Source organism: Babylonia areolata, chromosome 20, assembly GCF_041734735.1.
Source record: "Babylonia areolata isolate BAREFJ2019XMU chromosome 20, ASM4173473v1, whole genome shotgun sequence".
In the NCBI taxonomy this organism is placed as follows: domain Eukaryota; kingdom Metazoa; phylum Mollusca; class Gastropoda; order Neogastropoda; family Buccinidae; genus Babylonia; species Babylonia areolata.
Window position 1 is genome coordinate 852,174 of NC_134895.1, and position 12,053 is coordinate 864,226.

The following is a 12,053-nucleotide window of genomic DNA, read 5'->3' on the forward strand; positions in this document are numbered from 1 at the left end:
CTTTCTCCATACGTTAGGCATTGTATCATGTCATGTTATGTCATGTGATATCACTTCCTCCATACTTTAGGCATTGTATCATGTCATGTCATGTCACTTCCTCCATACTTTAGGCATTGTATCATGTTATGTCATGTCATGTGATATCACTTTCTCCATACTTTAGGCATTGTATCATGTCATGTCATGTGATATCACTTCCTCCATACTTTAGGCATTGTATCATGTCATGTTATGTCATGTGATATCACTTCCTCCATACTTTAGGCATTGTATCATGTCATGTCACTTCCTCCATACTTTAGGCATTGTATCATGTTATGTCATGTCATGTCATATCACTTCCTCCATACTTTAGGCATTGTATCATGTCATGTCATGTCACTTCCTCCATACTTTAGGCATTGTATCATGTCATGTCATATCACTTCCTCCATACTTTAGGCATTGTATCATGTCATGTCATATCACTTCCTCCATACTTTAGGCATTCTACCATGTCATGTTATGTCATGTCATATGTCATAACTCATTTTATCTTCTCACTTCATACTTTAGGCATTATATCATGTCAAGTCAAGTCATGTCATGTCGTGTCATGTCATAACTGCATTTCACCGTCTCACTTCCTCCACACTTAAGGCACTGTATCATGTCATGTAATGTAATGTCATGTCACAACTCATTTCACCGTCTCACTTCCTCCACACTTAAGGCACTGTATCATGTCATGTCATGTCATAACTCATTTCACCGCCTCACTACTTACTCCATATTTTTGGCATTAGATCATGTCATGCCATGTCATGTCGTGTCACGTCATAACTGGCATTTCACCGTCTCACCTCCTCTATCGCCTTAGCGTCCGGAGGCCGGTGGAGGACGGACAGACTCCGCGCGGGGCTGTCACTTGGGGACAGCCCCCCGGCCCCGGCCCCGCGCCTCCCAGCGTAGGGAGAGGGCGGCAGGGAGGAGGAGGGGGACAGGGACAGGGAACTGGGGGACCTGTCGTCGCCGTCAGAGATGCACATCCGCATCCGGGTTCGTTCCCGTCGGCGGTGTGTGAGCGCGGCGTGTTGGCCGGAGAGGACGGGCAGGCGGAGCGGGGCGCTGAGGGAGGCACGTGAAGCACTGCGCCCGTTGTCGTCCCGCCTCTCCTCTGGTGGGTGGTGGACAAGACAGTGAGGTTAGGTAGAGAGGGGTGTGGGTGTGTGTGCGTGTATGTGTGTGTGTGTGTGTGTGTGTGTGGTGTGTGTGTGTGTGTGTGTGGTGTGTGTGTGTGTGCGTGTGTGTGTGTGTGTGCGTGTGTGTGTGGTGTGTGTGTGTGTGTGTGTGTGTGTGTGTGGTTGGTGGAGGGGGACCGTATCTCCTCTGTTGGGGACAGACAGTGGGTTGGGGGGGGGGGTGTATGTGTGTGTCTGTGGGGGGTAATCTCTTTTCTGTTGTGGACAGCACAGACGTGTTTAGATGTGTGTGTGAGGGTTAGGCTGGTGGTGGTGGGGGGGGGTCATCTCTCTTCTGTTGAGGACAGACAGTGGTTAGTTCGGTGTGAGGGTAAGGGGTGGGGGTGGGGGTGATGCGTTGTAATCTCTCCTCTGTTGTGGATGGACAGGGATCAGGTGGGGGGCGGTTGTCATATCTTCTCTTGTATGGACAGGACAGACAGGGTTTTAGGTGTGGGGGGAGGGCTTGGGGTAGCGTGTTGCCATCTCTTCTCTGATGTGGACAGACAGGAAGTTATATGTGTTTATGGAAGGTGTGTGTGTGGGGGGGGTCGTCATCTCTCCTCTGTTGTGGACGGGAGAGTGTGTGTGGGAGTGTGTATGTGCGCGTGGGAGAGAGAGAAGGAGAGGGAGGGAGGGAGAGAGGGAGCTTTTCGTGTTTTAGAATCAATCTTATCACTGATCATTATGTATATTCGGTTGTGAGCGTACACTGCACTTTGGGTTTGGTTTGGGGCAAGATATAGTTAGTCTGAGAGTAATCGGTGCATATGTGTGTGCATGCATTTATGTATACTGGCATATATGCATGAGTGCGTGCTTAACTATGCACACGCGTGTTTGTATGTATGTGCGTGCTCCAAGAGGAGTGAAACAATCAAATATAACTTTTTCTTCTTCTTCATCTTCTTTGTGTGTGTGTGTGTGTGTGTGTGTGTGTGTGTGTGTGTGTGTGTGAGCGCACGCGCGAGCCGTGCGTGAGCGAGCGCTGACATAGATAGATAGACGCACGCCCATTGATAATGTCTGCCTGCTGCGTGCACTGTGTGCCAGCAGTTTGTATATGTAAATGTACACAGCACTACAGCCCACCCAGCATCCGTGATGTGGCCCTGAGATGCTCCGCTTCCTCCACATAGGTCTCCGCCGTGTGTCCCAGCTCCACGCGACAGTCCTCCAGCACGTCTATCACGTACTCTGACTCCTGCTCGAACAGGTCGATCAGCGACTCGATCATCCATTGCTGAAACACACCACGTCTGCACGTGCACTTCCGCCCGCAATATCACCACGTGCGTGGCCTACCCCGATATATATATATAATCATTATAGTTATTATTATCATCTTCATAACTACTACTACTACTGCTAATAATAATAATTATTAATATCATGATAAAGTTATCACTATTATTATTACTAAAACTAATATCTCATTACTATTATTATTACTAAAACTAATACTGTCATTTACAATAACAATATCAGATGACGATGATAGTGATGTTGATGGAGACGACCTTGGTGATCATCAGCATAATTACTGATGATGATTTCCCTTTCTTGGAAACTGCCTTATATAGGTGAATTCAGAGACTGGTAAGACCAATCGGTGCACGGAACAGGAAACGCTCAAGTGGGGAAAAAAAAGAAAAGAAATGATTTGACATCTACGAAGTCCATGAGTCCTCTGCCGTGAGCAGTGGGAGCAACTACTTCTTCTGCGTTCGTGGGCTGCAACTCCCACGTTCACTCGTATGTACGCGAGTGGGCTTTTACGTGTATGACCGTTCTTACCCCGCCATGTAGGCAGCCGTACTCCGCTTTCGGGGTTGTGCATGCTGGGTATATTCTTGTTTCCATAACCCACCGAACGCTGACATGGATTACAGGATCTTTAACGTGCGTATTTGATCTTCTGCTTGCGTATGCACACGAAGGGGGTTCGGGCACTAGCAGGTCTGCGCATATGTTGACCTGGGAGATAGTGAAAATCTCCACCCTTTACCCACCAGGCGGCGTCACCGTGATTCGAACCCGGGACCCTCAGATTGAAAGTCCAACGCTTTAACCATTCGGCTGTTGCGCCCGTCGATCTACATCAATAATAAGGCATTTGCAACCTGACGACGTTGACATCAAATGTGCCGCTGGAATGTGTGTCAATACAGTTTTGCTCGTCTGTACGAGCATGACGCACTTGTTATAGCGCCACCACAGAGACATTCATTAACTTAACTTACCCCCCCCCCCCTCCCCCCCACCCCCCACCCCCCCCACCCCACACACACACACACACACGGAGACAGACAGCAAACAGGTAGAATACAGGCTATAGGCGAACACACCGAACATAAATTAAAAGAAAAACATAATAAACAAACACATCTAGATTCCAACGTACAGTATATTATGTACAGGCCCTGCACACTCACTTTGACCCCCGGGGACAGAGAAGCCAACTTGGTTTTAAATTCCTTGTTCTTCAACAGCTGATCCATTTTCACTTCTGCGTCCCTGGAGCGTGCGTAGGAGTACAACCGATTATCACACGTTCAATGAAAATAGTCCACAACCTCAATTGTTGTTGTTGTTGATGACGTTGTTGTTGTTTTCGGCAGGAAAAGAAAATGTTGTCAAACAATGTAAGATTATCTATCCCAAATCCGGGAAATCCATTTTGCACAATGGAGGTCAGCACGCATCAGTGGGAAGTGGAGACTGTGAATGTATCACTGGGCATCTTGTGTGTCTGAACAACAGAAAAGTAACGTGCAGAGCTATTTTCAATGAATCGCCTTGTACGAGTCTCAGTTGTCATTAGTCGGGAGAAGGATTTCTCCTTGAAATTGTATTAGTCATCAATGACATGTTTTATCACTTTCTCTCATCATACCTTCCTGCTGTATGGATATGTGTGTGTGTGTGTGTGTGTGTGTGTGTGTGTGTGTGTGTGTGTGTGTGTTTGTGCGCGCGCGCGCAAAGAAAAAGGCAAACAAAAGACAATAAAAATTAAACTGACAACACTACGGATCAATGCCATGCACATGTGGAGTGATGGCCTGGAGGTAACGCGTCCGCCTAGGAAGCGAGAGAATCTGAGCGCGCTGGTTCGAATCGCGACTCAGCCGCCCATATTTTCTCCCCCTCCACTAGACCTTGAGTGGTGGTCTGGACGCTAGTCATTCGGATGAGACGATAAACCGAGGTCCCGTGTGCAGCATGCATTCAGCGCACGTAAAAGAACCCACGGCAACAAAAGGGATGTTCCTGGCAAAATTCTGTAGAAAAATCCACTTCGATAGGAAAAACAAATAAAACTGCACGCAGGAAAAGATAACAAAAAAATGGGTGGCTTTGTACGTAGTGTAGCGACGCGCTCTCCCTGGGGAGAGCAGCCCGATTTTCACAAAGAGAAATCTGTTGTGATAAAAAGAAATACAAAATACAAATAACACTTTCAGAAACTGCAAATACGGATTTTGTCAAATACTACATTTTGACTTGTGAATTTCCTGTTACTGTAATGTTAATCTCTTTTAGAGCAACATATATATGCGATAGGTATTGCATGAGGTCATTCCCCATACTATTTCTGTCACTGTTTTGCCAAAAGCCCCGCCTGTGGAGAGTTCAAACAAAAATCAATAATCTTCGAACCTCGTATGCACAACAAGAACGACAAAAAAAAAATAAACAACCAAAAACAAAAAAACAACGAAAAAAACAACAACAAAAAACAAAAAAGAATTATGTTGCGAAAGAATGTGACAAATTATGGTCTTGATTTCCATTTACTGATTCCAGTGTTAGCAAGTTTAGAATCTACGTAGAATAACACGCCTGTTATACAGCACATGCAATCAACTCTCCACTCGCTCGTCTTTCCTTCTTCACAGCATTTAAATTTCCGAGCTGAATAATGTCAGTGAACACACACCAGTCGTTGAATCTTCCACAGCTGTCATGGGACACAAAACACGGAATCACAAGTATTGACAGCTTCCACTCAGAAACCAACCTGTCCTCACACAACAATCTGGTCTGTATTCGATACTGTTGGTATAAAGTCTGTGCTCGGCCATTCAAAACATATGTTCGTTGACAACCATAAACATGGTCGACAAAACACTCAAGCGACCCCGTGCCTCAAAATTCTGGGACTGAGACAACACTCGGTCAATGACTCGAGTGGTCACCTGTCACACTGCATCCAGAACCGCAGAAAGGCGACGTAGGTTGACACAAGGGAGGTAAGTGGCTGCAATGAAGGCGCTGTGGCCACAACACGTCCTGTGGGGACTGGCTGGCTGTCTCTCTGTGTGTGTGACGAAGTGTTGGGTCGTCTGCATCCCGCGAACGAAGGACGAAGGACGCTAGAAAGGGCGACATTCTGCTAAATGTTCGGTGCATAATTTCGGCAGAGGTATGGAGAAGGTGGCTCTGACCAACGCGTTCAGTTTATGCGAAGGTCAGATAATTTATGTGCTGCTTTTTTTCTTCTTCTTTCTTTCTTTCTTTCTTTGGCTCAGGGTTTTTTGGTCTTTTTTTGGTTGTTGTTTTGCTCAGGTTTTTTTGTTTTGGTTTTTGTTGTTGTTGTTTGTTTTGATGTTTGTTTTTTTGCCCAGAGTTTTTTTGTTGTTGTTGTTGTTGTTGTTTGTTTGTTTGTTTGTTTTGTTTTTGTTTTTAAATAAAGCAGATGTGATGAATTTGGGTTGTTCCGTACGTTTTGACGCCTCCTTGAATCTAATATTGATGGAGAGAGAGAGAGAGAAAATGAATGAGAGAGAGAGAGACAAACAGACAGACACATACAGAGAAAGAGACAAACAGACAGACAGACACATACAAAGAGACAGACAGAGAGATGTATAGATATGTCAGAACGAAAGCAAAACAAAAAACAAAAACATTTGAGTGCTACTCGGGTGATTGTAGAAATTTGTCAGAGTATTGATTTAAAAACAAATACAAAAACATTTTAGTGTTACTGGGGTGATTGTGGACATTTTGTCAGAGTATCTTTTTTTCTTCTTCTTTTTACAGTTGAGCGTTACTAGGGTGATCGTAGACATTTTGTCGGAGTATCGATTTTTTTTTTTTTTTTTTTTTTAACATTTGAGTGTTACTAGGGTGATTGCAGACATTTTGTCAGAGTATCGATTTTTTACATTTGAGTGTTACTAGGGTGATTGTAGAGATTTTTTCAGAGTATCGATTTTTTACATTTGAGTGTTACTAGGGTGAGTGTAGAGATTTTGTCAGAGTATCGATGTTTTACATTTGAGTGTTACTAGGGTGATTGTAGAGATTTTGTCAGAGTATCGATTTTTATTTTTTTTATTTTTTTACACTTGAGTGTTATCGCTTTATCGCTCCGGAGAGGAGGGAGGGGTGAATGGTGAGTTGGGGGAAACCGTGTGGAGGGAGGGTAAAATCTGAAATTAATGAATATTCAACATTGTAAGGTTTGTTAATGAATGGAAGCAAACAGTGTTGTCCAAACATGATTTTTTTTATATTTGTGGTGTCCAGAAGTTGTTACAACTTTGGTATAATTCACTCTATCATCTACTTTTTGCGTAACCGAGAGGGAGAGAGAGAGAGAGAGAGAGGAAAACATGTGAATTGTGCCCATTCCCAAAACGGAACGAACAGTCAGATCACAACAGCACAGTGTTCCCTGTCACCATGGAGTCCTCATCACGTGATCAATGACAGTCCGGCGCGCACTCTCTGGGGACACATTCAGCCAATCAAAATGTCGACATCTGACCAGGGTCATTGTTTGTGGGATATAGGCGTAGCCAACAGATCTATTTCGTGTGGCTATATATAATGGTCAATTGTAACACATACGACTTGCTAATCCAAACATTGATCTCCGTTCTTTTGATCGAGTTCTCTTGCGTGCGGGTGTACGTCACATGTGTGTGTGTGTTTGTGTGCGCGCGCGCGCGCGCGCGTGCGTGCGTGCTTGTCAGTGTGTGAAAGTGTGTGAGCGCGGGCTCTTTTGTGTGTTTGTGTGTGTGTGTGTGTGTGTGTGTGTGTGTGTTGCACGGAAAGGCCCTTTTCTGAAGACCCCATCCCGTGTCTGTAGCTTTAAACACGGCCTTCATCGCGTGGTGAACACGTCAGGGGACACTGTATAATCATACTGATGAAGACATCAGTCCCCTCCCCCTGAACCATCCACTCCATTCTTGTGGGAACAGCCTGCAGTTGGGTGTGGGACTGAAAATACCCGTCCAAACCAACCAAGATATCTATCCCCCGTAACTGGTTCGCACCCAACCCAACCACCCTCCTACTTCCACCCCCACCCCCACCGCCCACACACACACCTTCATTTCACCTGAAACTGCTGTTGAACTTTGAGTTAAACTCTGACATCGTGTGCTTCAAGGGGAAAAACAGCGACCGGCAGTGAGCAGAGACCAGCGGCGAGGATTAACCGTCATTGTCATACAGACATTGATTGGAAGCAGGGTGAAGAGATGGATGGCCTGTGTGTGTGTGTGTGTGTGTGTGTCGTCAATGATGACGCCACATTGTGTCACTACCGTCCGCTGACACAATGTTCATTCAGTCCGTGTCGCCTGTGCTGGTGCCAGGAATCCGGGATATCGATCTCGCTGCAGGGGTTAGCGATCGCCGATATGATTGCTGCTGCTGCTGCTGCTGCTGCCTAGGTGTGAAGTGTGTGCGCGACAAAGGTGAGTTTACCTGTACAGTGGGGAGTCTGGAACCAGTGACTGGATTGTGCACGACTGAGTGTGTGCGCCGCGCATGTGTCACTGTCAGTGTGCTCAGTGTGTGTGTGTGTGTGTGTGTGTGTGTGTGTGTGTGTGTGTGTGTGTGTGTGTGTGTCCGAATGTGTGTCTGTGTCAGTGTGTGTATGTGTGCGTGTCTGTCTGTCTGCCTGTGTCTTGTCTGTCTATGTGTGTGTACGTCAGTCTGTCTGTCTCAGTGTCTGTCTGTCAGTCTGTCTGTCAGTCTGTCTCAGTGCTACTGTTAGACGGAGAGAGTGAGAGAGTGAGAATGAGTGAGTGAGTGAGAGAGAGAGAGAGAGAGAGAGAGAGAGAGAGAGAGAGAGAGACAAGATACACAGCTAGTCCCCGCCATGAGTAGGGTCTACACTACACAATACTAAATAAAGGCCATAAGCATGGTGTTAATAAAAATATATATTATATACTTAAGAAAAAATAAATACGCACGCGCGCAGAATCTGTAAAGAACTATTATTCTCAGAATCAAAAAACATAAAATGAAAGACAAAAAACTACAGTTTATAAAAACCTTTTTTCTCACTACTTTCTGTTTTGATGGACCATGCACACTGAAACAATTGCTGATCACCATCAAAACAGAAAGTAGTGAGATGTCATCACCCATTTCTCACATAGGCTTTCCTGTCCACACTGTCCTCTTCTCATCACGGGCCTATGGTTCGAAACGTCGTATCCCACTCAACAGAGAATTCATCTACTACCAAAAAGGTTTTTATCAACTTTAGTTTTTTGTCTTTGAAGAATCCTGCAGTCAGTTTTGTCTTCTTCCATAAAATGTAAGAGTTCCGAGAGATCACCACTGTGCTTCCCCAGCTCCCTCTTCAGGCAATCACTTACATTATATTGCTGAATTTGCAGTGTAAACTTATGTAAATCTGTGATATAAGCTCATAGATAACACACCCACCCCTTGAGTGGTGGTCTGGACGCTAGTCATTCGGATGAGACGATAAACCGAGGTCCCGTGTGCAGCATGCACTTAGCGCACGTAAAAGAACCCACGGCAACAAAAGAGTTGTTCCTGGCAAAATTCTGTAGAAAAGTCCACTTCGATTGGAAAAACAAATAAAACTGCACGCAGGAAAAAATACAAAAAAAGAGTAGCGCTGTAGTGTAGCGACGTGCTCTCCCTGGGGAGAGCAGCCCGAATTTCATACAGAGAAATCTGTTGTGATAAAAAGAAATACAAATACAAAATACACACACACACACACACACACACACACACACACACACACACACACACACACACACACACATCAGCAACAACAGCAGAGTGAGAGCTGTATGATCAATGGCTTCTCCATTGCAGTGGGAAGTCATTTACAGATTAGTCTTTTGTGAAGGACTATAGGACTATGTCTCTCAAACTAGGAGGCAAGACTACATAAGTGCTGCAGCCATAGGTGCTAGTTGGCCTTTGGGAACCATCCCAACGCCAACTGTCCGAAAACCCTCTTGGCGGGGTTGTGATTTGGGCAAGACACTCTCTACTATATTCAAATTCGAGCCCAGATAGTTGGGACAGCAGTTGCCTCGTCTGCTGTTCTGTTGGTCATAGTCGGACACGGCTATCATACATACATACATACATACATACATACATACAAGGGACATTTGGGCAGCGAATTCCTAATCCACTGTGCATTACCCAGATTCAAGCACTCGACTATTGGCCGCCGTTCTTTCTCTGTTTCTGGACCTTACGATTGGAATGAACTTCCTTTTTCGCTTCGTCAAGTCTCCACACTCAGCTCTTTCAAGTCTGGCCTTAAAACCCACCTCTTCCCAAAATAGCCTCCCTTGCCTGCCCTTCCTTGTCTTTAGTTTCTACAGTATTAGAGTTATGCATGCGTGTGAATGACTGGTGCGAAAGCGCTTTGATTTGTCTCTACACAAGATCCAGCGCTATATAAATACCATTATTATTATTATTATTATTATTATTATCATTGATCCAATCCTCCTCTTCCGCCTTTTTGATAATTCAACCGTCCCTAATCGAAGTCTTCTTCTTCCTCGCTCGCCTCCCATTAGATGAGCAGCCCGGTGTCCTCGATGAAGGCTGCCGTCCGTCGCAGCTCCTCCAGGGTGCCGTACAGTTTGGCTTCCACTGCTGTCGGTGTTGGCCAGTACTTCCTCCTGGATGCTGCATGCGTCCTACAGTCTTGAAGGTCGGTTGTCATTGGTCCCTCACCACAAGGGCACTCTCCACTGTGTCCAATGCCAAATTGTGTGTGCATGTGGTGGAGCAGGCGGTTGTGTCCAGTCCTCAGGCGGAAGATCTTGACCTGTTCCCGTCGTTCCAGTAAATGGTATCTGTCTTCTGGGTTATATTTGGGGTGCTGGAGGCGCCACTTTATTCCTTGCTGTGCCTTGATGATTGTCTTGATTTCATCGTATGACACCAGTTTTTTGGCCTGCTCCTTCTGTGCACCCTCTTTTGCCAGAATGTCTGCTTTTTCGTTGCCTCTGATGACACAGTGTGCTGGTACCCATTGTATCACCACTTTCTCCACTCTGGCACTCAGGGCAACAAGGGCTGAAGTGAGATGGTTCTGTTCTTTGCAGCGGGAGTTCTTGAGGGCTTGGAGCACGGAGAGAGCGTCTGAGAACACCACTTGCCCTGTTGTTCTTGTGGAGTTCTGCGAGACTGTTGTGGCTGCCTCACAGAGGGCTTCTCGCTAAGCTCGGAAGTTGGTGGAGTATTTTCCTGTTGGGATTGCAATTTCTTCATCTCCGTCTTTGTATCGGAGGAAGATTCCAGCTCCACCATCCCTCGTTGCTTCTGTGGCCAGTTATGACACGCTGAGCTTGGTTCTGTATCTTGTTGAGATGGTCGAAGTTAGACTTTGCAGCTGATGCCCATGCTGATGTCCCGTACTCAACTACAGGTCGGACTCTCCCCGTATAGGGTCTCTTTAGGATACGTTTATCAGCCCCCCGCCCCCAGTCCGTCCCTGCAAGTTTCCTCATGATCGCCAGTCTCAGCTTGGCCCTGCTACAGCATCTGGTGATCTGATTCTGCTGTCTCCATGTCAATCCAGACAGCAAGCGTGTTCTTCTTTTCTTGAAATGCGTCCTCAATGCTTTGAGCGATGAATGTGATCTGGTCTTCTGTTGATCCGTGTTGGCGGAAGCCTGCCTATTCAGGGCTCAGCATCTGATGCTCCTCAAGGTGCCAGACAAGCCTAGTGTTGACAAGTCTCTCCATCAGCTTTCCTAAGCAGCTAGTAAGGCTGACGGATCTGTAGCTGTCAGCCTTCGACTTGTGCTTTCCCTTTTTGTGAATGGGGATCATGTCTGCTTCCCTCCAACACTGTGGGACTGATCCTATCTTCCAGCTGGAGTTGAAGATTGTTAAAAGGACTGCCTTGCTCTTCATCCCAAGATGCAGAATTATTTCTTTTGTGATTCCGTCTGGTCCAGGTGACTTCTTCAGGTTGAGGCTCTGCAACGCTTCCTCCAGCTCTTTCTCTGTGAAAGCTGAGGTCATGACTTCCTCTTGGGGTTCTTTCTCATGAAGTTCACCTTGGGCCCTGTGCACTGCAGCTCTATGTTCAGGAGGGACTTCCAGATTGCTGGTGTTTTCAAAGACGTCTATGAAGTGGTCTGCTGCTTGCTTTCCAAAGAGGTAATTTCCATTCTCTTGTATTGTTATTGTGGTGTGACTTGTTGTTTCGTTGCTGAGGGTTCTAGCCAGTTTCCACAGCTTGCTGCCATCCTTGTCGAGATTTAGGCTTTCAGTTTTCTCTTGCCAGCTTTTTCTTGCAGCTTGTGCGCAGGACAGCTTGTATCTGGCAGTTACTTCCTTCAGCGCTATGTTGTTCTCCAGTGATGGCTGCTTTTCTGCTCGGTCCCTGGCTTCCGTAACAGCATCTTCCAGATTCTGGAGTTCCTCCGTCCAGTAGGGCTTGTAGTCTTTGCGTGCTCCTCTTGGGATGGATTCTATAGCAGCTTTCAAGACGGCCTTTGTGAAGTCTTGAACCATCTTGTTTGAGTCCTTCTGCCTGATGTTGATTGGCTTTGTGTATGT

General features: G+C 46.0%; 1 protein-coding gene across 2 annotated transcripts in view; it reads right to left on the bottom strand.

The window, feature by feature from the left end:
- Nucleotides 1–5,504, bottom strand: part of LOC143295259 (uncharacterized) — an 11,896-nt gene extending 6,392 nt beyond the window's left edge. Inside the window, exons 1-4 of one of the 2 annotated variants that reach the window (XM_076606843.1) lie at nucleotides 5,245–5,504; nucleotides 3,659–3,975; nucleotides 2,316–2,466; nucleotides 846–1,159 (exon numbers count right to left, since the gene is read on the bottom strand). In XM_076606843.1, coding sequence (XP_076462958.1) covers nucleotides 846–1,159; nucleotides 2,316–2,466; nucleotides 3,659–3,724 — 531 coding nt within the window. In that variant the 5' untranslated portion in view covers nucleotides 3,725–3,975; nucleotides 5,245–5,504. The remainder of the gene's footprint in view (nucleotides 1–845; nucleotides 1,160–2,315; nucleotides 2,467–3,658; nucleotides 3,976–5,244) is intronic. The other variant, XM_076606844.1, reaches the window with a different exon arrangement.
- Between the last annotated feature and the right edge of the window lie 6,549 nt (nucleotides 5,505–12,053).